Raw genomic sequence first — 24,417 nt, 5'->3', positions numbered from 1 at the left:
CAATGTACTTAACCTTTGCACTAATCAACTGTTTCCTCCCTTAATCAGAATGTTATTGATTAGAGTTCGTGCACTTTCAACAGGGGCAAAAACTGGTTCTTGAGGGTCACAAAATCTTAACCATAAAACAGTAAAAAATTCCTGGCCATAAATTGTCATAATAAAAACCAAACACCAAAAAGTTCTCAAAGGCTGAAACAGATATTTTTACCAGAAGCACGGGAGCTAAACTTACATTTTAAAACTGTTTATAAGTCCAGAAGTAAACCCACCCATATATGGTCAAATGATATACAACAAGGGTATCAGGATCATTCAATGGGGAAAAACTGTTTTTTCAACGGATGGAGTTGGGAAAACTGGATATCCACGTGTAAAGGAATGAAGCTGGACTCTTACCTTACACGATAAACCAAAGTTAACTCAAAATGGATCAAAGATCTAAGCATTAAGAGCTAAAAGTACAAAACTCTTAAAAACTTCGTGACATTAGATTTGGCAATAATCTCTTGGATATAAGAATAAAATCACAGGCAACAAAATAAATTATAGATACACTGGTCCAGATCAAAATTAAAATCTTCTGTGCATCAAATGACACAATCACCAGAGTAAAAAGGCAGCCCACAGAACAGGAGAAAATATTTGCAAATCATATATCTGATAAAGGATTAATAAAGAATCCTACCATCCAACAATAACAAAAACAACCCAATTAAAAAATGAGCAACAGATTTGAATAGACCTTTTTCAAAGAATATATACAAATGACCAGTAAGCACATAAAAAGATACTCAACATTACAAACCATTAGGGAAATGAAAATCAAAACCACAATGCAATTGCATCCCACACCTATTAGGATGGCCACTATCAAAAACAGAAAATAAGCATTATTGAGCATATGGAGAAACTGGAACCTTTGTGCACTTCTGGTAAGAATGTAAAAATGGTGCAAACCCAGGCATGGTGGCACATACCTATAGTCCCAGCTACTGGAAGGCTGAAGTGTGGGGATCGCTTCAGTCTAGTAGTTTGAGTCCAGCCCAGGAAACAGAGTGAGACCCCCATCTCTAAAATAAATAAATAAATAAATAAGTTGCAGTCACTACAGAAAACAGTATGGCAGTTTCTCAAAAAATTAAAAATATAATTATCAAATGATTAATCAATTCCACACCTGGGTATATACCCCAAAACATTGAAAGCAGGGTCTTGAAGATATAGTTGTACACTCATGTGCATAGCAGCATGATTTACAATAGTCAAAAGGTGGAAGCAACCCAAGTGTCCATGGGCCAATGAATGAATAAATAAAATAATGATATATACATGCAATGTAATACTATTTAGTCTTTAAAAGGAAGAAAATTCTCACACATGCTACAACATAGATGAACCTTGAAGACACTATGCTAGGTGAAATAAGCCAGTCCCAAAAAGACAACTACTATATAATTACACTTACATGAGGTAACTCATCAAATTCATGGAAATAGAAAGTAGAATGATGGTTGGCAGGGATTGAAGGAAGGGGGAATGGGAAACTATTGTTTAATTGGTATATATTTTCAGTTTTGGGCTGGGTACAGGGGCTCACGCCTGTAATCCCAGCATTTTAGGAGGCCAACACAGTAGGATTGCTTGAGTCCAGGAGTTTGAGACCAGCCTGGGCAACATAGTGAGACCCTGTCTCTATAAAAAATAAACAAAAATTAGCTGGGCATGGTGGGACGCTCCTGTAGTCCCAGATACTTGGGAGGCTAAAGTGGGAGGATCACTTGATCCTGGGAGGTCGAGGCTGCAGTGGGCTGAGATCATCCACTGCACTCCAACTTGGGCGACAGAGCAAGACTGTGTCTCAAAAAAAAGTTCGGTTTTGTAAGATGAAAAGAATTCTAGAGATGGATGGTGGGATGGTTGTCCAACAATGTGGCTGTACTTAAGTGCCACTAAACTGTACACTTAAAAATGGCTTAGACTGTAAACTTTACTTGGCATGTATTTGTGCCACAATTTTTTTTAAAAAGCTCTTTATAATCTTACATAAAAGATTAGCTTATTGCCTGCTACAATATGTTTTCTCTCCAGTAACTGTAGCCATTATACCTCACCAAAGTGTCTAAAGCACAGATATTCTATTAGTCCATTTATCATGCTGCTGATAAAGACATACCTGAGACTGGGCAATTTACAAAAGAAAGAGGTTTAATGGGGTCACAGTTCTACGTGGCTGGGGAGACCTCACAATCGTGGCAGAAGGTGAAAGGCACGTTTCACATGGTGGCAGACAAGAGAAGAGAACTTGTGCAGGGAAACTCCCCTTTATAAAACCATCAGATCTCATGAGAATTATTCACTATCACAAGAATAGCATGGGAAAGACCCGCCCCCATGATTCAATTACCTTCCACAGGTTCCCTCCCATAACATGTGGGAATCGTGGGAGCTAAAATTCAAGATGAGATTTGGGTGGGACACAGCCAAATCATATCAGATATTTATACAGTACATAAACAGATATAGAGTACATCTATGATACTCAAATTTCATGGCAGCAGGAGGAGCAATTAGGGAAAAACTGTCTAAAGAAGTCGCTGGGGAGGGAAGGTAAGGGAAGAACGGAGATATACTTCCTTTCCTTGATGAGTCTGCAGTCCATACTCCAACTGAGTACACAAATGTCTAAAGGTGAGACTTGAAAGTCACATACTGAATAATCTATAGCAGGGTTTTAAAAAAGACATTTTTGGCCTGGCACGGTGGCTCATGCCTGTAATCCCAGCACTTTGGGAGGCCAAGACAGGTGGATCACGAGGTCAGGAGATCGAGACCATCCTGGCTAACACGGTGAGACCCTGTCTCTACTAAAAATACAAAAAATTAGCTGGGCATGGTGGCAGGCGCCTGTAGTCCCAGCTGCTTAGGAGGCTGAGGCAGGAGAATGGCGTGAACCTGGGAGGCGGAGCTTGCAATGAGCCGAGATCGCGCCACTGTACTCCAGCCTGGGTGACAGAGCGAGATTCTGTCTCAAAAAAAAAAAAAAAAAAAAGACATTTTCGATATCTGGGGCTGAATAATTCTGTGTTGTGGAAGGGGACTGTCCTGTGTATTCTAGAATACTCAGTAGCATTTCTGGTCTCTACCTGCCAGAGGCCAGTAGCAGCCCCCACCCAATTAGGACAACCCAGACTCTCTCCAGATTTTTTTTTTTTTTTTGAGACGAAGTCTTGCTCTGTCACTCAGGCTGGAGTGCAATGGTGTGATCTCGGCTCAACTGCGATCTCTTCCTCCTGGGTTCAAGCGATTCTCCAGCCTCAGCCTCCCGAGTAGCTGGGACTACAGGCACCTGCCACCATGCCCAGCTAATTTTTGTATTTTTAGTAGAGACAGGGTTTCACCATATTGGCCAGGCTGGTCTCAAACTCCTGACCTTGTGATCCACCCACCTTGGCCTCCCAAAGTGCTGGGATTACACGTGTGAGTCACCGTGCCAAGTTCTCTCTAGATATTTCAGAATGTTCCCTTGGGGGCCACTGCTTTCCAATTAGTTAAAGTTAACTATAACTTGGCCAATGAATGAGTTTCAAGTAGAGGCTCATATAGGTTGGTTAGCAGGCTTATGAACCTAGCTCAGGTGTCTCAGCCCTGGCAGGTGTTGGCAGGTGTTCGTCTTGGCTGTGACACCTGTATGGTTCCCTCAAATTGTTTAAATGATGACTTAAATGTGACAGAGGAATGCCATGTGTTTTTGACCCTGTTTGTGCAGCTTTGGAAAGGTATTATTATTCTACTGTTAGCCAAAACATCTTATAATGACAATACAGTTTGAATTCTTAGGGAGGGGTGGAGGAGGGAAACATATAGTCAAGTTAAATTGGAAGAAAAATGAATTCAAAGTGCAGGCCCTGAGTTCTTACTTAGCTATGGCTAATGTGTTTCTATTTCAGAGATCATATTTAAATTACAAAATGGTTGTTATCAATCAACATTATTGACGGAGGAAAGACTTGTACTTACCACTGTTTGGATGGCGGAGATGTGTACCACTCTGTTCACACTCTCAGGGGCTTAAAATATGGTTGGGACTTAAGATACACACACACAGGCAGGGCTTGGTGGCTCACGCCTGTAATCCCACACTTTGGGAGGTCGATGTGGGTGGATCGCTTGAGCTCAGGAGTTCGAGACCAGCCTGGGCAACATGGCGAAACCTCGTCTCTACAAAAAATACAAAAATTAGGTGGGCGTGGTGGCACATGTTTGTAATCCTAGCTACTTGGGAGGCTGAGGTGGGAGAATGACTCGTGTCTGGAAGGTTGAGCCAAGATTGCACCACTGCACTCCAGCCTGGGCCACAGAGTGAGATCCTGTCCAAAAATAAAAAATAAAAAAAGAAGAAAAATAAAAAAAGATACACACATACAGCAATTAGACCCCGAGGCAACACAGTATATGGACAATTGCTGATGGAGGTTATCATTGGATTCATAAAATGAGGAAAGAATGAATGTGGGCTCCACTCCTGTACTGGGTTGAACACTGTCCTCCCAAAATCCATGTCCTCCTGGAGTCTCAGAATGTGAACTTATTTGGAAATACTGTCTTTGAGATGTAATTAGTTAAGATGAGAATGAGCTGTGGTCGCAGTGGCTCACGCCTATAATCCCAGCACTTTGGGAGGCCGAGGCGGGCGGATCTCCTGAGCCCAGGAGTTTGAGACCAGCCTGGGGCAACATGGCAAAACCCTGTCTCTATTGAAAAAAAAAAAAAAAAAGATGAAGTCATACTAGACTAGGGTGGGCCTTAAATCTAATGACTGGTATTCTTATACAGAAAGCCGTGTGAAGACAGAGAGACACAGAGAGAAGATGGCCAGATGAAGACAGGGACAGATGGGAATAATTTATCTACAAGCCACAGAATGTCAAGGCAACCACCAGAATCGAAGACAGAGGCATGAAACAGATTCTCCCTTAGACTCTGCAGAAGGAACCAACCCTGAGACACCTCTGAGGCTGTAAGAGAACACATTTCTGTTGTTTTAAACCAGAGGTCCTCAACCTTTTGGGCACCAGGGACCGGATTCATGGAAGACAATTTTTCCACCGACTGCTGGGGAGGGGTGAGGTGGCAGGGATAGAGGGATGGTTTTGGGATGATTCAAGCACATTACATTTATTGTGTACTTTATTTCTATTATTATTACATTATAATATATAATGAAATAATTATACAACTCACCATAATGTATTAGGCTGGTGCAAAAGTAATTGTGGTTTTTGCCATTAAAAAGAGAGCAAAAACCACAATTACTTTTGCACCAACATAAAACAATCAGTGGGAGCCCTGAGCTTGTTTTCCTGCAACTAGATGGTCCCATCAAGGGGTGATGGGAGACAGTGACAGATCAGCAGGCATTAGATCCTCATAAGGAGCTCACAACCTAGATCCCTTGCACGCACAGTTCACAATAGGGTTCTTGCTCCTATGAGAATCTAATGCTGCCACTGATCTGACAGGAGGCGGAGCTCAGGCGGTAATGCCAGTGATGGTGAGTGGCTTTATAAATACAGATTAAGCTTCCCTGACTCGCCCGCTGCCCACATCCTGCTGTGTCGCCCAGTTCCTAACAGGGTATCGGTCTGTGGCCTGGGGGTTGAGGACCCCTGTTTTAAACCACTGAATTTGTTTTGTGGCACTTGGTTACAGTAGCCTTAGGAAACTAATGCAACTATGGGAAGATTTCATCAAAAAGCTGGCTTCTGAGGAAAGGCAAAATTTGGACGCAGGAGAGAAGGGGTGAGGAGTGAATCTTAGACAGAAAGCGGGGTGAAGAAAAATGGAGAGCACGGCATTTCTAGAATGCAGATGGGGATGGTGAGAAGCACAGATCCAGGGTAAGAGATGGTTCACCTTGGTGATGAGTGAGCACTGACTGGGTGGGTAGGACGGGTCATCTCATCTACAGACGCCCCTGTAAGGCAACACACTACAGCTTCGAATCTGGGGAAACAAATCCAGGCTTAGGGTTTTACTATCTCAGTGCAATCTGCTCATTTCTGGACCTGATTTATTTTCTATTCCTTCTCATGCTGCTTGCTATTTCCAGCTGAAAAATATTTTCACTTTATGTCTTTGCTGTCAATGTATATGTTTTATTCATGTTCTCAGGGTGGCGAATTAGTGAATTCATTCTGCCTTCAAGGAAGGCTTAAACTTCCCTTTGTATTCTCTGGAACAAACTGCATGGGCCTTTGAGCTTGTTACACTAAAAGTTTTGAAAGGAGTGACATCTGTTTGGGAAATTCTGAACTTTTCACCTAATTTATTAATATGTTTGGTTCTAGAAAATGTGATATAAGAAATACAATGGAAAAACCTAGCAACAGTGCTCTGGAGTTTTTTTTTTTTTTTTGTAGAATGGAGTGAAGTTATCTCTAGAGCCACATATTTGAATTGGTTAGAAATTTTAGCATCTTGGGCCGGGTGTGGTGGCTCATGCCTGTAATTCTAGAACTTTGGGAGGCCGAGGCAGGCAGATCACTTGAGCCCAGGAGTTTGAGACCAGCCTGGGCAACATGGCAAAAACTCATCTCTACTAAAAATACAAAAATTACCCGGGCATGGTGGCATGTGCCTGTGGTCGCAGCTACTCTGTAGGCAGGAGGACTGCTTGAGCCTAGGAGGTCAAGGCTGCAGTGAGCTGTGATTGCACTACTGCACTCCTGCACTCTAGCCTGGGTGACAGAATGACAGAGTGAGACTCTGTCTCAAAAAAGAAAAAAAAAGAAATTTTAACATCTTCAAGTCAGTTTTCTTTTTTTTCTTTTTGAGACGGAGTCTCGCTCTGTCGCCCAGGCTGGAGTGCATTGGCGTGATCTTGGCTCACTGCAAGCTCTGCCTCCTGGGTTCACGCCATTCTCCTGCCTCACCCTCCCGAGTAGCGGGGACTACAGGCGCCCGCCACCACACCCAGCTAATTTTTTGTATTTTTAGTAGAGACGGGGTTTCACCGTGTTAGCCAGGATGGTCTCGATCTCCTGACCTCATGATCTGCCTACCTCGGCCTCCCAAAGTGCTGGGATTACAGGCGTGAGCCACCGCGCCTGGCCTTTTTTGTTTTTTCTTAAGAGTAATAATGAAAAGGAAAAAGGTGTGGGGAGCGAGCCATCACGGAGCACGCTGGGAGCACAGGAATGCGGTTCTGGTTTCACACTAGGGCTAGCCTGCTTTGTAAGTCCTGTCTCCTCCACTGGATCCTAAGTTCTTGGAGGAGAGGGGTTGCGTCTTTGCCCCTAGTGCCTAAGAGCATCTTGATGACCCGAAGCAGAATGAACAGCGACTCATCATGGACTTTGACATCAGAGAAGTCCTTCAATCCTGCCCCTTATTCCAGCCAGCTGTGTCTCTCAACAATCTGAGCTTCAGTTTCTTCATCTGCAAAATTAGCAGCTGTTGTTGCTGTCGAGATGATGAAAAGACAACGTAGTATAAAGTGCCAGCCCAGACTTGGGGCTCAGTAAAGGTCACCCCCTTTCCCTTTCTCACATAACTACATTTCACCACTGCCAAGATCTGCCTATACATTTTGAGGCTGCGGGGTTTTTCTCACAGAAACTACGCAGCCAGAAGTGCCTATGACGTGGTAAGATGTATCTTTAGCCCCCAGAGTTGCTATGTCTGGACTTCATGCATGAAGAGCGCAAGCTTCAGATCTTTTAGTGGCTGGCGTGCTTGCTTGGATGCCATTCCTTGCTCAGGTAAATGACGTGGCAGAGGGATGGCGGGTGGGGAGAGTGAGGTGATGTAACAGAGAAGAGACGCTGAATCTCATGGAACATGATTTGCAGTCACAAGAAAAGGGTCTCTTTTTTTTTTTTTTGTTAAAGGTAAGCGATGTGTTATCTGAACAAAAGGTGAGTTCATTTGATTCAGCTGCACTGGATTCTCTTCCTTTGCCCATGCCTATGATCTTTTAATAGCTGTTCTTGCCTGACAGTCCAGGGACAGGATTTAGAATGGTGGCTTTATGCATCCAATGTTTTCTAATAATCCTAGCAATGAATAAAAAAAAATGTAAAAAAAAAATCCTTCCCAGCCCCTACCCTGAGTATGTCGATTGAGGAATGACTAGTTAGGCACATGGAGTAGCATGGTTGTGTGTACCAGTTCCTGGTCTAGCTCTCATGTTTGTGTGTGTGCATGTCTGTGTGCGTGCATGTGTGCTCTGGGGGTGGGGAGGTTGCTTACTAACCTCCCCACCTAGAGCTAAATGGTCTAGGTTCAAAACCTGGTTCCATTATTTTTTTTTCCATCTTAAATTGTCCTTCTCTTGCCTTGCAGAGCTAGTCCTAGTCTTATGACAGCCTTCCTAAGCTGAGAGGGAAATGGCTGTGTGTCCTGCCAAACTACCCTATCAGCTTGGTTGTATTACTAATGAGTCAAGTCCCTTTTTTTTTTGAGACAAAGCCTCGCTCTGTCGCCCAGGTTGGAGTGCAATGGCACAATCTCAGCTCACTGCAACCTCCACCTCCCAAGTTCCAGCAATTCGCCTATCTCAGGCCCCCGAGTAGCTGGGATTACAGGTGTGCGCCACCACTCCTGGCTAATTTTTTGTATTTTTAGTAGGGATGGGGTTTCACCATGTTGGCCAGGCTAGTCTCCAACTCCTGACCTCAAGTGATCCACCCACCTTGGCCTCGCAACGTGCTGGGATTATAGGCATGAACCACTGCGCCCGGCCAAGGCAGGTCCTTGAACCCTTCCTAGCTTCAGTATCCTCAGCCGTAAATGAGGATAGTGCTTATCACACAGGTTATGAGGATGAGTGAGGGAGTGCATGTAAAATACCTAGAACAGAGCCCAGCAGAGAATAAGTATTGTTATCATTCGGGGAATTTGAAGTCCACTTATTCTCATTGGCAATGTACTGTAAACCCTTGGATCTCAGCTGTAAGATCTGCAATCTTTTTGGAAGTGCTACAGGCATTCCAGCTGCTATGCAGGGCAGGAGTGCTGTGGTTCCTATTATAATAATATGAACAATATACTGTCATTTATTTGCACAAGGTGCAGTCTGCAACATACTTGCTGTAATACATCCACATTGAGAGGGCCATGGAGAAGCCTTTTTTTCCAATTAAAAATATCTATTTAGCATTTATCATGTGTCAGACTCTCTTCTGGGTAGTGGGATGTTGTGGTGAATGATGATCATGCCTTCCATCACGGTACTGCCGCAGCAAGGTACAAAACTGGCCAGAACTGGTACCAGGTGTACTGGGGTAGAGTGGAGTTTGATTCATGTTGTCGACTTGGACAAAGAGTATATTTTTATACTTCCGTCCCCATACAGAAACAACCTGCAATACATTTCACCTTTTCGAAGGGGCAAAAGAGTGATATTTAACATATCACATGGATAATACGTGCTCATTAAATTATTGTATTCTTGATGGCTCTGATCTTTTTCGGATTAAACAAATTATATTTAATTATTTACCCTGAGAAATAGCACAGGTTGAAAAATAGACATATGTTCAAGAAATACACAGATGAAAACCACACGATGGCTGATTAAGGGTGGGGGGACCTCAGAAACGCTGAGGAGACACCCAGTGTGGTAGGCTAAATAATGGCCCCATACCTAAATCCACATCCCTAACGTCCAGAATCTGCAAATGCTACTTCATATGTAGTCTTGCAGACGTGATTAAGTGAAGGATCTTGAGATGGCCAGATTATCCGGGTGGGTCCTAAATCACATGTATCATTATGAGAGGGAGGCAGAGGGAATTTGACCACATACACAGGAGAAGATGACATGAAGATGGAGACAGAGATTTGAAGATACTGGCCTTGAAGATAGAGTGATGCAGTCACAAGCCAAGGCATGCTGGCAGCCACCAGAAGCTGGAAAAGGGAAGGAGCAATTCTCTGCTAGAGACTCCAGAGGAAGCCCGGCCCTGCTGCCACCTTAATTTTGGCCTAGTGATACTGATTTTGGACTTCTAGCCTCTAGAGTTGTGACAGAATAAACTTCTGTTGTCAGGGTTGGGATAATTTGTTACAGCAGCCACAGGAAACTAATACAGCCAGACACTTTGGATTAATGAATTAATAACCGGAAAGACAACTACTGGCTACTCTGTTAACCAACCATCTAGTATCCATTCTGGTTCACCGTGCCACTTCTGATTTAACGTCCTTTATTTTCCTTTTGCATTCTATTGAATGCCAGGTGGCCCATAGCTTTTCTCTTAAAATGCTGATTTCTATGTCAGTGTTTTGATGGTGGATGGAACAGTGGGGTCTCCCTATTTTCTTCATAGATACCCCAGATAATTTCGATGCATGGATCCAGTTGGAAGGTATTAATCTAGGTAAGGGGTGCAGAAGTCTGATGACTTTGCTCCACAACAGAGAATACTACTTTGATGACAGGCACGTGGTATCTCCCAGATCTAGGGTCTCTTTTCCTTGAATAGCGGAAGAAATAAGCAAACCCTTGAGGTTTGATTTCCTTTATTTCCTTATTTTCTTAAGCCCTGTCACTTCTCAAGGCCTTAATAAAATTTACTCTGATGAGGTGATCTTCATTTGTTTACTATAACTGACTAGATCATCAGCTATAGCCCCATTCTTTTTTTTTTTTTTTTTTTTTTTTGATACTGAGTCTCGCTCTGTCACCCAGGCTGGAGAGCAGTGGGGCATCTTGGCTCACTGCCAGCTCCGCCTCCCGGGTTCACGCCATTCTCCTGCCTCAGCCTCCAGAGTAGCTGGGACTACAGGCGCCTGCCACCACGCCTGGCTAATTTTTTGTATTTTTAGTAGAGACGGGGTTTCACTGTGTTAGCCAGGATGGTCTCGATCTCCTGACCTCGTGATCCACCCGCCTCGGCCTCCCAATGTGCTGGGATTACAGGCTGAGCCACCGCGCCCGGCCTAGCCTCATTCTTTTACAATAAGATAACATGATATATGTTGATACAACACGTTTTCTTTCTTTTTTGAGACGGAGTCTGTCTCTGTCGCCCAGGCTGGCGAGCAGTGGGGCGATCTTGGCTCACTGCAAGCTCCGCCTCCTGGGTTCACGCCATTCTCCTGACTCAGCCTCCCGAGTAGCTGGGACTACAGGCACCCGCCACCTTGGCCGGCTAAATTTTTGTATTTTTAGTAGAGACGGGGTTTCACCGTGTTAGCCAGGATGGTCTCGATCTCCTGACCTCGTGATCCACCTGCCTTGGCCTCCCAAAGTGCTGGGATTACAGGCGTGAGCCACTGCGCCCGGCCAACACGTTTTCTTAAGATTAAACCTGTTACATAAATGATCGTTCATAATTTTTGGAAGCACACCTGCCCTTAGTATCCTGTTTTTCCACTGGGTGCTTTCTGCAGATGGCCAACGTAGCCATCACAGTCGGATTCTTCCTGACTTCATTCTCAGAGGATTACTTTCTCTTGAAGTGCTGAAGGCTCCAGGCACCATCTATAATGACAACTCCCAACTTTCCAGCTCATCTCCAGCCTGTGCTTCTCCCCGACTCAACTCATTTTCAACCACGTGCTAGGCCTCCACCCTTGGATGTCGAAGAGCCATCTCCAGTTCCACCCAGTTCATCTTCATCAGAACATCTATGAGTCGTCGTCTCTGCAGTCCATTTGTTTGCCCGCTTGGGAACAGCAAGCTCCTTAAGGGCAGGACTACTACCGCGCTCTCAGAGGCGCTGCACTGGAACATCGCGGGCACAGGGCAGCGTTGGTCACTGCTCCTGGGTACTAGGGCAGCAAATAAACCCAGCAGCTGCGTCTGTCTGCCTGGAGTTGGATCTTTTTGGTATAGATCCAAACGTAGAAGTATAAGGTCTACGTTTATGTACTTGTCAGATATTTAATGACCTCCAACGATAGACATGCCCCCCCAACACCTCCTTCAGTCTTTTTGATTCTTTGAGAACCTTTGAACCACGCAGGATCCTAGCCCTAGGGTGCGGTCGGACTTGCCGCGACGCCAGCCGCCGGGGCTCCTTCCCGAGGCGCCGCCATGGGATCCGCGGTGACCTACGAGGGGCGGCTGGGTGGTGGCCATTGGGCGACGGCGCAGGGTCAAGGGCCGGGCTCTGGGATCGTGGGGAGACCGGGGGTCCCGGAGCCCCGCAGCCCCGCAGGCCACTGCCTCGCCGCCCGACGTCACTTCCGACTGGAGTCAAGATGGCGGCGGCGCGGCCGCGGGCGCCGGGGCCGGCGGAACAGCGGCGGCGGCGGCGGCCCTCGGTGCTCTGAGGCGCTGGCGCGGCGGGCGCGGGTAAGGAGCGGCGCGGGTGGGCGGCCTCTGGGCTGGCGCCGGGACGCTGGTCCCTCCCCCCGAGGAGCGCGGCGGCGACGGCGGCGGCGACACGCTGGGGACCCGGCGCCGCAGGGATGGCCGGGTCGGCGGACGCGCCCCCTCAGAGGTCCCGGGCGTGCCGGGGGCCCCGGGACGAGGCGCGGGCCTCCGGGTCGGTGGCCCCGCGGGTGGGTGGCGGCGCCGGGCTCCTCCTTGTCGGCCGTGGGGTCCCTGCGGCGAAGTTCGGGATTCGGTTTGTCGCCGTGAAGAGCCGCGCGCCCCGCGGGGGACGCGTGCGGGCTGCAGAGACTGGCCGGGTGCAGGCGGCGGTGGGGCCACCTGGGACCCCACGTGGGGCCGGGCGCCGTCCCAATTGTCAAGCCGCTGTGCTTTTCTCTTTTGTGTTCCCACCGAGTGTGTCTTGCACATTTGCACTCCAAATTTGTTTTGTGTCTTGCGTCTTTGTGTTTCCCAAATAGTTTTTGTGTGGTTTTAATCTGGAGATTGTCTCCCTCAATGTTCCCATAGACCCACGGACGGGTGTGTGTGTGTGTGTGTGTGTGTGTGTGTGTGCGCGCGCGCACGCGCGCGCGTGTGTGTTACAGACGTGCAACTCTATGTTACTAATTTTGCTAATAAAGCTATCAATGAACCTCTTTTGATGGTGGTAAGTGAGACATGAAGTAAACCTAACAGGTCAGTGTCATTCCCCAAACCTTCGTGGTTCTTTCGATCCACGCGTGAGCCACCGACCCTCCGGGCTTGTAGCTTTGTGTCGGGCTGTGAGCTGCGGCAAAGACCCCACAGTTAACCGGGAAGTCCTGATTTCCTTAACTACGCAGCTGAAATTTCCCCTAACAGAAATTTCGTGCTGGCCCCTCACTTTTCTTTTAGTGTTGTATTGAGATTTTGGGTGTATTTGAGACGTGGAACGTCTTTTGCTGAATCCCAGTAGGTCCTTAGATCCCTTTAACCAGACACTAGAAGAATCATTTTTACCCCAGAACTCGACTAAAATGTTTAAGTTTTTGTTTACTCCAGGTTTATTAAAAGTGACCGAAACTTTTAACAACAAATGGAACTCTTCAATGATTTCTTTTACAATGGTACACACTTCGCCTCGGTTTGATCAGTTGTGTCCAAGTATTAGAAAAATGTAGGCTTTTTAAAAAAAAACATGATAGGAAATTTACATATATTAAGGAGGAGGAACTGAGACACACTGTCATACGTTCTTTTTTAGTAGGGTTCTGTGTTTTTGAGATGGTCCAAACTGCCCCATCAGTCTAGAGGCTTCCGGACTAACACTTATTGGCCAAATTTTTACATGTAGAATCTTAGTGTAGCCTTGAGATGACCTTTAAAGATCATTTTTATTAAACCCCCTCATTTCGAGCTATGGAAACAAATCAAAATTCACAGTGGAACTAAAACTCATTTACATTTTCTGTGATTCCAGGGCTCTTTTTACTCAACACATCTGTTTTGGTTTGATTGAAATAAGTTAATACATTTTAAGTGCTTAGAAAAGTGCCAGAACATGATAATACTGCTCAGTAAATGTTTGCTTTTGTTGATTCTGAAGGTGGTTTCTTTAATTGAAAGGTTGGTATGTTCAGGTTTGTTTTTTCCTTATTTTGTGGACAGGGCCTGAAACAGTACAGTTTAAATCTGTAAGAATGTATTAATTTTGTAAGTACAAAACATAACAAAAGATTCTCACTGTAGAAAATTGGAAAGTAGAGAAAAGCACAAAGAAGAAACAGAAATTGGGCATAACCTTCCCCTCTTCAGATAACCATTGTTAACGTTTGGCAGATCTTCCTGTCTCTCTTGGTGTGGATATGCGTATTTCTTTCCTTATTTTACAGTTCATTCACATATATATATATATTTATTTACATTTTATACAGGATTGATAATATAGTGTGTATATCGTTTGCAACCTGTCTTGCCTTATGATACGGTGAGCATGTATCCATGCCACTAACTAGTCAATATTACGTTTAATGGCTATTTAATATGTGGATGGGCCGTAAGTTATCAATCAAGTCCATATTGATCTGTAAGGTTTCTCAAGCCTGAGTTTTCTTTTCATTAAGATTTGTTTGAAAGTTTTTTTGAAATCGTGGGTTTTAAAGTTCTGTAATCTTTTGAGATTACAGTGAAAAATATAAATTCTGCTTTTTAGCATCTAAATACGCATTTTTCTTGCGGGTGCAGTCATAAGAAGTAACACTCAATTTCAGCTTCCTTCCATTCTTGGCTGTGGCTGTGCAGTTATGTACATATATCTGCACATATTCTTTTGATGATTATTTTACGTTAGATGTTTATTTATTCATGGGACTGTTTCTTTAAGCAGCCTGTTTCTTTTCAAGTTCCAAACCTGATTTACAAACCCTTTTTAAGTCCTGTTAAATCATAGACTTTCCAGGATGGAAAGCACCTTAGGTTATTTACTATTTTCATGTCTTCTGAGTAGCTTTTCATGTTATTTTTAATACTCATGCAGAAAAAAACCCAAAACAGCGGACTTCTACTAGAAAACTCCATAATGGGGAGTGGAAGAGGAGGAGGTTGATGGTTGGGGGAAAATCGTCAAACTTGCATGACGATGGGTAGCTAAGGGAGTTTCCAGATGATGAGGGACATCACCTGACTGTCCTTACCACAGATAACTGCCGCCCTGTGTCTAGGGCTTCACGCTTTGTGCGCTGAGCATCAGCTATGCTGTCACCTATGGTTACAACATTTGGTTAGAGGCCTGGGGTGGTGGTCCATCTCTCTATTTTTGAAGCTACAAGTTTCTAGGTAGAGCTATAAAAACCACCTTTATGGAGTGTCTGAAAGCTGTGGACTCCATTACTGAAAACAATACTTAGCTTCCATTAAAGCAGGGTTTCTCAACCTCTGCACTTATTGACATTTGGGTGAGAGAATTCTCCGTTGTGGAGGACGATCCTGTACACTGTAGGATGTTTAGCAGCATCCCTGTCCTCTATCAGGGAGATGCCAGTAGCACCTCCTTCCAGTGTGACAGCCAGTAAAATCTCCAGACATTTCCAAATAGCACTTGAACCGCTGCAGTGAAGGAAGGCTCATCTAACTGTATGGTTGAATTATTGAAACAGATTATTGAATCTCTTTAAGAACTGTAAGGATAGACTAGATGGTTTACACCTTGAAGCCAAGAAGTGGACTTCAGGTCTGTCCACGTTCCTTTCCACCTTTGGTTTTGTGACTTTATTGAATGGTCAGTTTCAGCACTTTTGCTTCGGCATCAGTTTTGTGGCATGAAGTAAAGCAATGTGAGGTATCCTGGAGATCATAAAGGAGTTTTCATGACGTGGAATCAGCATTCTTAGTATGCAGATTAAATTATGAAATTTGAATAAATTTGCATAGAGTTGATGCGTGGTAAATAATTTAAGCATATAGACCATTATGCTGAACAGCGCAGAAACAACTGTCTTCTAGAAAAGCAACTTGGTCCAGTAACCCCTTGAAGATTGATGGTAGAGGCTATGCTGTAGTTTTTCCGAAACCTGTTTTTTTGAAAACAACCAATTTGAGGTTATGCGCAGAAATGGTGAGTTTGCCCTGAGGCAATAAGGCTTACTTTTGAAGTGCTTACCTAACTTTAACTTAATACATTATAATTTAAAGATAGTTAATTGATCTTTGTGGAAAACATGCAGCATTAATGCAGCTTTCCTCTAGGGGGAAAAGTATAAGTTGCCAAATCCTTATTTGTAATCTTTCTAAGTGTAGATAGTATTGATTGAATTTTTATTGTGGCATACGTAATCTTTAGTCGGAATGTATTGATAAATAAAACGTGAAAAGAGATGTGCTTTTGGAGCTACATTTGGTAGGGGTGGTTTTCTGAATTACAGAACATCTGTATAATTTCACTGGAATGAATGCATGTGTCGTTTAAATATTCTTTCTTAAAGAGAATGCCTTTCATTCCCCACCCCCACCTTCCTGAGGCATGAATTAGAGTTATTGTATGTAGTAAATCTGGCTCATTTGGAATGAAATATGCTTACAGTATTTTTCTTAGTACTGTATAGTATTTATTCTTAGAGTCTTGGTTCATGTCATGCCTATACTGTGTTTTCATTTATTAGTCCTTTGGAACATGCAATAAAGGAGATTTTACTGAATACTTATTATTTTCCAGCCATTTTGGTGAAAAGAATATTTTGTAGCTCTTGCAATAAATCATACTCTGGGTTTTGCTTTGAAAGAGCTGAATTACTTCTTGGCACAGCTTGTCTGAAATATGTAAAGCTAAGTGCAAGTGTTAGTTTGATTATAGGGGGCAGTCTGTCTGGAAATTGGTAAAACCCACACATTTTATATGTGCTTATATGTAGTTCTGTTAAGACCTATGTTAAACTCTGGTGGGATAATTCCGTGGCACTTTCACATAATTTAAATTCTGCCATGTAAGATTCACTAAACCCTTATATACTTCAGTATGAATCCTGTACATTGCCCAAGACCTTGTTAAGAGAATGTAAATTAAATATAAATTGGAGTATCAGTGTAAAAATGACATTCTAAATGTTCCTCACTCTGCGAGGCTTATTTTTTAGGGACTTTGCTATAATTCTGAAAGACTTAGTTTTACAGTACATCTGAAAGTAGGAGTTTTCAGAAGGATGGCTCTTGGGATAAATTTAGATTCTTAATTGTGAAGCTCTATTACCACTTGTTAGAAGGCAGGTCAGCTCACCTGCTTGGGGAGGTAAATATATGAATGCACTCTCGAGTAATTTAATGGAGCCCTACCTCAATGTACAGAATGACAGTATCACAGATCAAGAATGGAGTACGAGTGATTTTCGGCTATGGTGGGGGTAGGTAGGTCACTTGTCCCCTGTTGTCTCTTACCATTTGTAAAGTGAAGACTATGATTAGTCTTTTTCATCGGGATGGTTTGAGATGAATAAAGAATAGGCAGGCAATTTGAGATACTTTAGGCTTTTCAAGAACATTAGTAACATTTTTTCTTAGATATTTCTCCTAATACAATGAGTGTTGTGAAATAACATGGCAGTTATTGTTGAGAGAAAAGCCTTCCCAGTTATCTATTGAGTCCTTAGGCATCTTGACCTTCCCTCCACTCTTACAGAACTTGGTGGAAGGGGCCGCTATGTTTTCTAGCTCCTTCCGTGCCTTTCACAAAGCCACATCCTGCACCGTCTACCCTTCTCTGTGGATATTTTTCCACTTGGCAATTTCCTTTCCTGAGGCACCCACTTGGGACATCTGAATCTCCATCTCCATGTTGATGCCCTGTTTGTGCTTGGACCTGTTCTTCCACTTGAGACTGATGTACTTTTCCCGGGAAGGTCGGGCATCTCCTTAGAGTCAGTAAAATGGAGCTCACTGGCCAGGCGTGGTGGCTCATGCCTGTAATCCCAGCACTTTGGGAGGCCGAGGCTGGTGGATCACGAGGTCAGGAGTTCGAGACCAGCCTGCCCAACATGGTGAAACCCCATCTCTACTAAAAATGCAAAAATTAGCCGGGTGTGATGGTGGGCACCTGTAATCCCAGCTACTTGGGAGGCTGAGGCAGAAGAATCGCTTGAACCTGGGAGGCGGAGGTTGCAGTGAGTCGAGATCGCGCCACTGCACTCCAGCCTGGGAGACAGAGCGAGACTCTGTCTCAAAAAAAAAAAAAAAAAAAAAAAATGGAGCTCACCACCTTTTACTTAAATATTGTCCCTACTCCTGACTGCTCTGTCTTTAAAATATATTCAAACCACCATTCCTGCAGTCACTCACATTCCAATTTTGGGACTCATCTTTGCCATTTCTTTTTTACCTCCTGTTCAGTTAGCTAACATTCTGCCCATTCCTTCCCTCTGCAGTGTCAATCATATTTTTTGTTTCAGCTCTTGACTGCAGTTCAAACCCTAATTGCCTGTTCTCTTGGATTCTGAACTGACTTGCCCAGCCCCAGTCTTTCTGGCTGCCCTCTCCTCACCTACTTCCTTATTCTTTTCTGTCAACGTAATCTTCCTAAAATATTCAATTTTTCTTGCCAACACTGCCTTCTTAGTCCATCCCAGGTGCTAAAGCTGCCTTCCTTATGGGCTGCTATGAAACCCGGCTCCTCTTACAGGTGATCATAGGCTCTGCTTCTCAGTCATTCTTCTTCCATCTTTCTCCACAGACCTTTTGGAATAGGGTGTGGAGTAGGATAGCAACTCCTCACACGGTATCTGAGAACTCTACCACAAGGTCAAGTTTAGATTTAACCTGGAACTAAGAGCCCCCAAGAACTGCCCATCTGTTCTGTCCTTGCTCTGCACTGAGGCTCACTTGAGTTGCACTGTTTTGCAGACTAAAGCAGACAAACATCAAAAGACAGTCTTTCATCTTTTTTTTAAAAATCATAAATGGTTAGGCATTTCTCTTTACCTTGAAACAAGAACTAATGATTTATTTTGAGGAAATATACATTTTTTTCCAAAAAAAGCTTGCATGTATGTAGTTTTAAGGGCTTCTTAAACTGTAGAATAGTGTACACACTTTGCAAACAGTAGGCATTACCATTATTTTTAAATGTTTGTGAGAGGTAGTAACATATTTAGAGAATAAATCCCAAATCTCAAATTATTTAAAATAGAAGAGTCACTTTCTACCAAAACTGAAAAAAAAAAAACTTAATAAAATCTTCGGAGAAGACCTATAGAATCTTGTAGTAATATAAGTGTGCCTGACACCGTAGCAAAAGAGTTTAAGTTGTCATTTTATCTATTATGACTTCCAGTTTTGCTTTAGGTTGTTCACCTGTGAATTCAGGAAGCCTCCCCATCATTTATGTGCAGGTTGTATGGAAAATGAAAATTGCTCCGAGCAGCTCCTTGTAAGATGCCTCTGTTGCTCAGAGAGTCTTCATGTGAGACATGAAGACTTTGGTGCCAGGACCACTACCCTGTCCGTGCTGCTGTAGTGTTCTTCCGCTTTTCAGGAAATTCACAAATCTTTTGCAGGATTCCTAGACATCTCTTAATTTTAAAAGTAACATCTGCATTGGCAACTCCAGTGGAAAAATAGTACACAGGGGTCAACTGAGGATTCATTTTGTTTTGGGAATTGTGAAATGAGCTATCATATGGCATCTTGCTTTAGAAATTTTGTCTGAGTTAGAAGCTTGGCATTTGAGCCTTAGTCAAGAATTGATTTAATTTTCCTTTTATAAGTTAAAGTTTTTATACATCTAATGTAGGGAAAATGTCAGAAAAGAATCTTTCATGGAAACTTCTGTTACTTTAATACTGTTTTGCAGGAGGTAATAATGGCCTTGAATCTGAAGCATAGTTCTCATCAGAGAGCAAGGACTGATTGGAAAACTCTTGTATTCTGACCTGCCCCCAGATTTTTACATTTGTATTTCTTGGCAATTAGTCTTAAAAATAAGGAAAGGAAATTAACATTTTAATTCAAGAGTCCTTTGATTGGATGGAGTTACTTCATGCAGGAAAATTGACAATAATTCTTTTTTTTTTTTGTACTATTGGAGGGAAGGAATATCCTATAGTGAGAGCTAAGATAATATGTTGTAATTTCTTTAGAGAAACTGGGTAGTTTTAATAAGGGGGTTACAGGGAATTATTGTAGGAACCCTAAACAAAGCTTGAGATTTGTGATGTAATAAATTACATGTTCAGTGGAATATGACTTAGGTGCATACATTTAATCAAAAGTACGAGGGAGAGCATATATTAATAGCTGTCAATAACAGCAATCAATAATAAAGAATAAATAATCAGCAACTGCCATACGTTTACTTCTGAGCTGGCACATTATTAATGGATGCTTGGAGCAGTAGATTTTGAAAATTTCCCCTTTAATCTTTTTTTTTTTCCTTCCCAAGTAAAGGAAGAGTTATTCTGACAGGGAAAGAACCCTGGAATGCCACAATCTAAATGCGGATTTCTAGTCCTTTCCTGGCATATCAGCAGGTCCCTTATTTGACATTTTGATATGGTGTCATTTAATTGCTCGAGGCCCATTGGAGCTGGAGGGCTGTTGACCTCAGAGCTCTATAAACTTAAATATTTCAAACAAAAGCTTGAATCAGTCTCATTTTCTCACTGGAGCTCTGCAGCTCCAAAGCCACTGAGAACAGCAGACCCTTGGTTTTTCTAATCTGTTACATGGAAACTGTGTTATTAGTATCAGATCGTCCCACCTGGAGTAAACTCGATACACTCCACTTCCCTATTTAGATTTCTCTGCTCTATGCATTCGGGGAGTCAGGGCCTGCGATAGTTGTCTGTCGTGTTCTAGGCCTCACTGAGGAAACTGATCATTGAAATGGGAGAAATTACTGGTTTATTTGTGAACATTCTATTCTTGTATCTCTTATATATTTGTAGGTAGGGAAATTGCTGTATGTGATATACTCTGTGTTAACAAATGTCTTTTGGTATTGGGAGAAATCCTTCGGTGGGTGAGAGGCGTGAGTGGTTTCAAGCAGAAGGAATTCATTGCCTCTGGTTCAGCAGCTTGCCACACCTTTCCTGTCTGCGCAGTCTCTCTCCACACACATAGAATCTCCTTATTCTTTAAGTATCAGGTTTGATTTTTCACTTTATTTAATTTGGTAATATAGTCTGCACTTTAATACCAAGGTTGGGGCTGTATTTTTTTAGTACGAAGCTAGATGATTACTCTTGTGAAATCGTATTATTTTAGAAAAGGAAAACTGATGAATTTTCATTTAGCAAATCCTGGGCAGATTCAATATCTGTGCTTTTGTTTAATCTAACAAGTGGATACTACATGTTTTCATATTGACATCTGAAGTTTACAGATTTTTTTTTTTTTTACCCAAAGTATTTTTATTGCTATATTAGCAATGGGTTTTTTGGGTATGTTTTTAAGGGCCACATAAAAATAGATTCAAGGAACAAGTTAAATTGAAGTCCTAGATTTAAATGTTTGGTTTAAAGAATTTTCTACAACAAATTTCAACAGATTCTAATCGTGGAGTCTTTCTGAAGAAAAAAAAGTTCACAGATTGTAATTTAGGAATTGTGCGTGGTAGTTTTCTATGACAATGAATACCTTAATAGCATTTTAAAATCAATAAAAACTGTTTTTGAGAAGTTGGCATATTTCAGACATTTTTAGTATTTTTCTAGAAGTTTCAGGATTGCAAGAATCTTTTGGTCAGAGTAAGGTCAGTGTTAGACGACACTACAAATCTAGTCTGCTAAAAGCTGCATCATCTCTGTATTTGCTACAGTATTTATTTGCCTTGAGAACTGCTTTCTGTGGTGATTAGCTTTAGAATTTTTTTTGTGTTGGCCATGAACTTTCTAAGACTCCTTTCCCAAAATGGCAACTTTTTTTCTTGTGTCTAGTCCATGTTTTCATTCTGGTCTTTTAAATTTGATAAAAACGTATTCTCTTACTTATTTCTGTTTTACTCTTTATCCATAAACTTCCTGAATCATGAAAGTTAAAGTTTTTTCTGATTCTTGATGTCACAATGTAGAATTTTTTGTAACTTAAAATAATTATAAAATAGTATAAGTGACCTCTATGTGTCTATTGCAAAGTTAATTATTTTCCAGTTACTCCTCCCTCCCTGCCAGAGATCTAAAGTGATCCTAAAGAAAATTGTAAAAAATAATATCAGTGATTTAGAGGTGAATGTACAAATCAAATATGTATTTTCCCAATTCTGTCCCTTCCCCCACAGATGTAAACTAATCTTAAAAAAAATCTGTTCTCCTACTTTGCCTTTCATATAGATTTGTAGATTTTTACAAGTCCGTAAAGGGCAGATATGAAGACAGTTTAAGTGTTACATGTATTACATTAATGCTAGTTTGTGTCTTTGTTTAGATAAACCTGCTTTATTTCAGAGGATTGGTAATAGAGGGTGCTGGGGCTGCAGGGCTGGTATGACCCAGGGAAAGGGCTGTCCCACATGTCTCTAGATTTTCTGGTCTCTGGACTTCCGTGTCAGAAGACAGCAGCTTAACAGTTGTTGAGGTTGTGTTGACACTTTATGGGACTAGTGTCTCAGTAATGACTCAAATTATTTTATTGTGGTTATATTGATACTGATCATTAATCATCAAATCATCTTTATGCTATTAATAAATGTTTCTAAGACTGATTTGTCTAGAACTTGAAAGCAATATCTTGAAAAGTTAAGTGCATATACTCATGTTATTAAAAATGTTAGATATGTAAAATAGAGATCAAGCTCTTATTTTCTAAGAGTGCATGCTCTTCTGGGACTGATAAATATTAAGGTGGGATAGAAGGGATATGTTAGACTTATTCAAGGGGTGCTGTACAAATAGTCAAGAAGGTTTGATTAGGCGTGGAAATGCAGAAAAGAAACTAAGGCATAAGCCAAGGTCAGAGAAGTCCTAGGGATTTAAAGATTTTCAGTATCTGCTGTTAGCAAAGCAGAGGCACTTAATTGTTTAGCACTTCAAAAAAGGGCATTTGGCCGGGCGCGGTGGCTCACACCTGTAATCCCAGCACTTTGGGAGGCTGAGGCGGACAGATCACGAGGTCAGGAGATCGAGAGCTTCCTGGCTAATACAATGAAACTCCGTCTCTACTAAAAATACAAAAAATAGCCGGGCGTGGTGACGGGCGCCTGTAGTCCCAGCTACTCGGGAGGCTGAGGCAGGAGAATGGCCTGAACCCGGGAGGTGGAGCTTGCAGTGAGCCGAGATCGTGCCACTGCACTCCAGCCTGGGCGACAGAGTGAGACTCCGTCTCAAAAAAAAAAAAAAAAGAGCATTTGGTAGAATTGCTAAGGTTTCAGTGATACGCTTGGAAAGATTTTTCTCTGCCTCTGCACTGCTGGATTGATCATTCCGTTTCTCACGTTTGATAAACCTTGGCCTGGAGATACCATGTATTAGTTAAATGGGTGTGTAAAGACAGGACTGTTGAAGTCAACACTGAATATGAAGGTTATGTAGGATTGCCATGGCACTTCCACAGGGGTTTTGAGCAGTGCTGGAGGAATCTTAAGGAAGTTATTCCAAACATTTTTAGATGCTGTAGTTGCTTTAGAATACATTATTATCCTATTGCAGCTCGTCACATGGTTACCACATTCAGAGGTTCTCAGTTGGAAGGGCATTTGAGAATGTGTGTACGTATTTTCGATTGTCAAAATGATTGGAGGCACTGCCAGTGTTGATTGCTCAAAGCAATGTTAAGTGCCCATAAGGAAAGGGACAGTCTTGCTCAAGGAGTTGGCCAGTCCAAAATGCAGGGTTCCTCTGTTGAGAGACTCCGCCCAGGTCTTACCTCTTTTCCTTTAACACCCCTTGTTTTTGATATAGTTGAATAAAGAATTAAGTTTTTAAAATAACATTTGAGAATTCACTGTCAGATTTACAGTGTTTTTGTTGTTGTACAATATTTTATGTATATAGCTTGACAATTTTGTGAGTCCAAGAGGGAGAGAGGAAAAAATGAGAGTCTGGTTTTTAGCAATTAGGATTTGGAAGTAATAGGGAGGAGGCTCTCCCCACACAGATATATAGTGAATCTTTAAGAAAAAGATGTTATGATCTTTCTTTTCTCTGGAAAGAAATAAGTGCATTCTCATTTGGACAGAGAGGAAACAGGTAGTGTAGAAAGAGAAGATTATTAATTATGTAGCAGTCTGAATTATATTCTAACCTTTTTTTATTAAGAAAAAGATGATAGCCTGGGTAACAAGGTGAGACTCCATCTCTACCCAAAAAAAAAAAAAATTAGCCAGGCATGGTGGCGCGAGCCTGTAGTCTTAGTTACTTAGGAGGCTGAGGTGGGAGGATCACTTGAGCCCAGGAGTTCGAGGCTGCAGTGAGCTATGATTGTGCCATTGCAGTCCAGCCTGGGTGAGAGAGTACTACACCATCTCCAGAAAAAAAGAAAAACATGAGATTCCTTGAGATAATCAAATAATGCAATGTTTTAAGTACTATTGTAATTATTCAATATCAGATGTTAGGATATCTCAGTTGTCTGAATTGTGCCTACAAGCTAGCAATGACAAAAGGTGAGGAAAAGAAAAGAAGTGTTAAATAAAG

The 24,417-nt window shown here is 42.4% G+C and overlaps 1 protein-coding gene and 1 non-coding gene across 15 annotated transcripts in view; one reads left to right on the top strand and one right to left on the bottom strand.

The window, feature by feature from the left end:
- Nucleotides 1–8,323: 8,323 nt before the first annotated feature.
- On the bottom strand, nucleotides 8,324–8,453 carry LOC112207363 (small Cajal body-specific RNA 11). The gene has a single exon (XR_002941796.1). It is a non-coding gene; the product is annotated as a small Cajal body-specific RNA 11 (non-coding RNA).
- Nucleotides 8,454–10,519: 2,066 nt separating this feature from the next.
- PRDM2 (PR/SET domain 2) overlaps nucleotides 10,520–24,417 on the top strand; it is a 126,635-nt gene continuing 112,737 nt past the window's right edge. For 4 of the 14 annotated variants that reach the window (XM_016954481.4, XM_063804936.1, XM_063804938.1 and 1 more), the window contains exon 1: nucleotides 10,520–12,307. In XM_016954481.4, the coding sequence (XP_016809970.1) occupies nucleotides 12,047–12,307 (261 nt within the window). In that variant the 5' untranslated portion in view covers nucleotides 10,520–12,046. Of the gene's footprint in view, nucleotides 12,308–15,033; nucleotides 15,921–24,417 lie in introns of those variants that run through there. The other 10 variants (XM_063804962.1, XM_063804940.1, XM_063804945.1 and 7 more) reach the window with 6 other exon arrangements.

This window comes from Pan troglodytes, chromosome 1 (genome assembly GCF_028858775.2).
Source record: "Pan troglodytes isolate AG18354 chromosome 1, NHGRI_mPanTro3-v2.0_pri, whole genome shotgun sequence".
NCBI classification, from domain to species: Eukaryota; Metazoa; Chordata; class Mammalia; order Primates; family Hominidae; genus Pan; species Pan troglodytes.
Note: the sequence above shows the minus strand (reverse complement) of the source record. Positions and strands in the feature narration are given on the sequence as shown.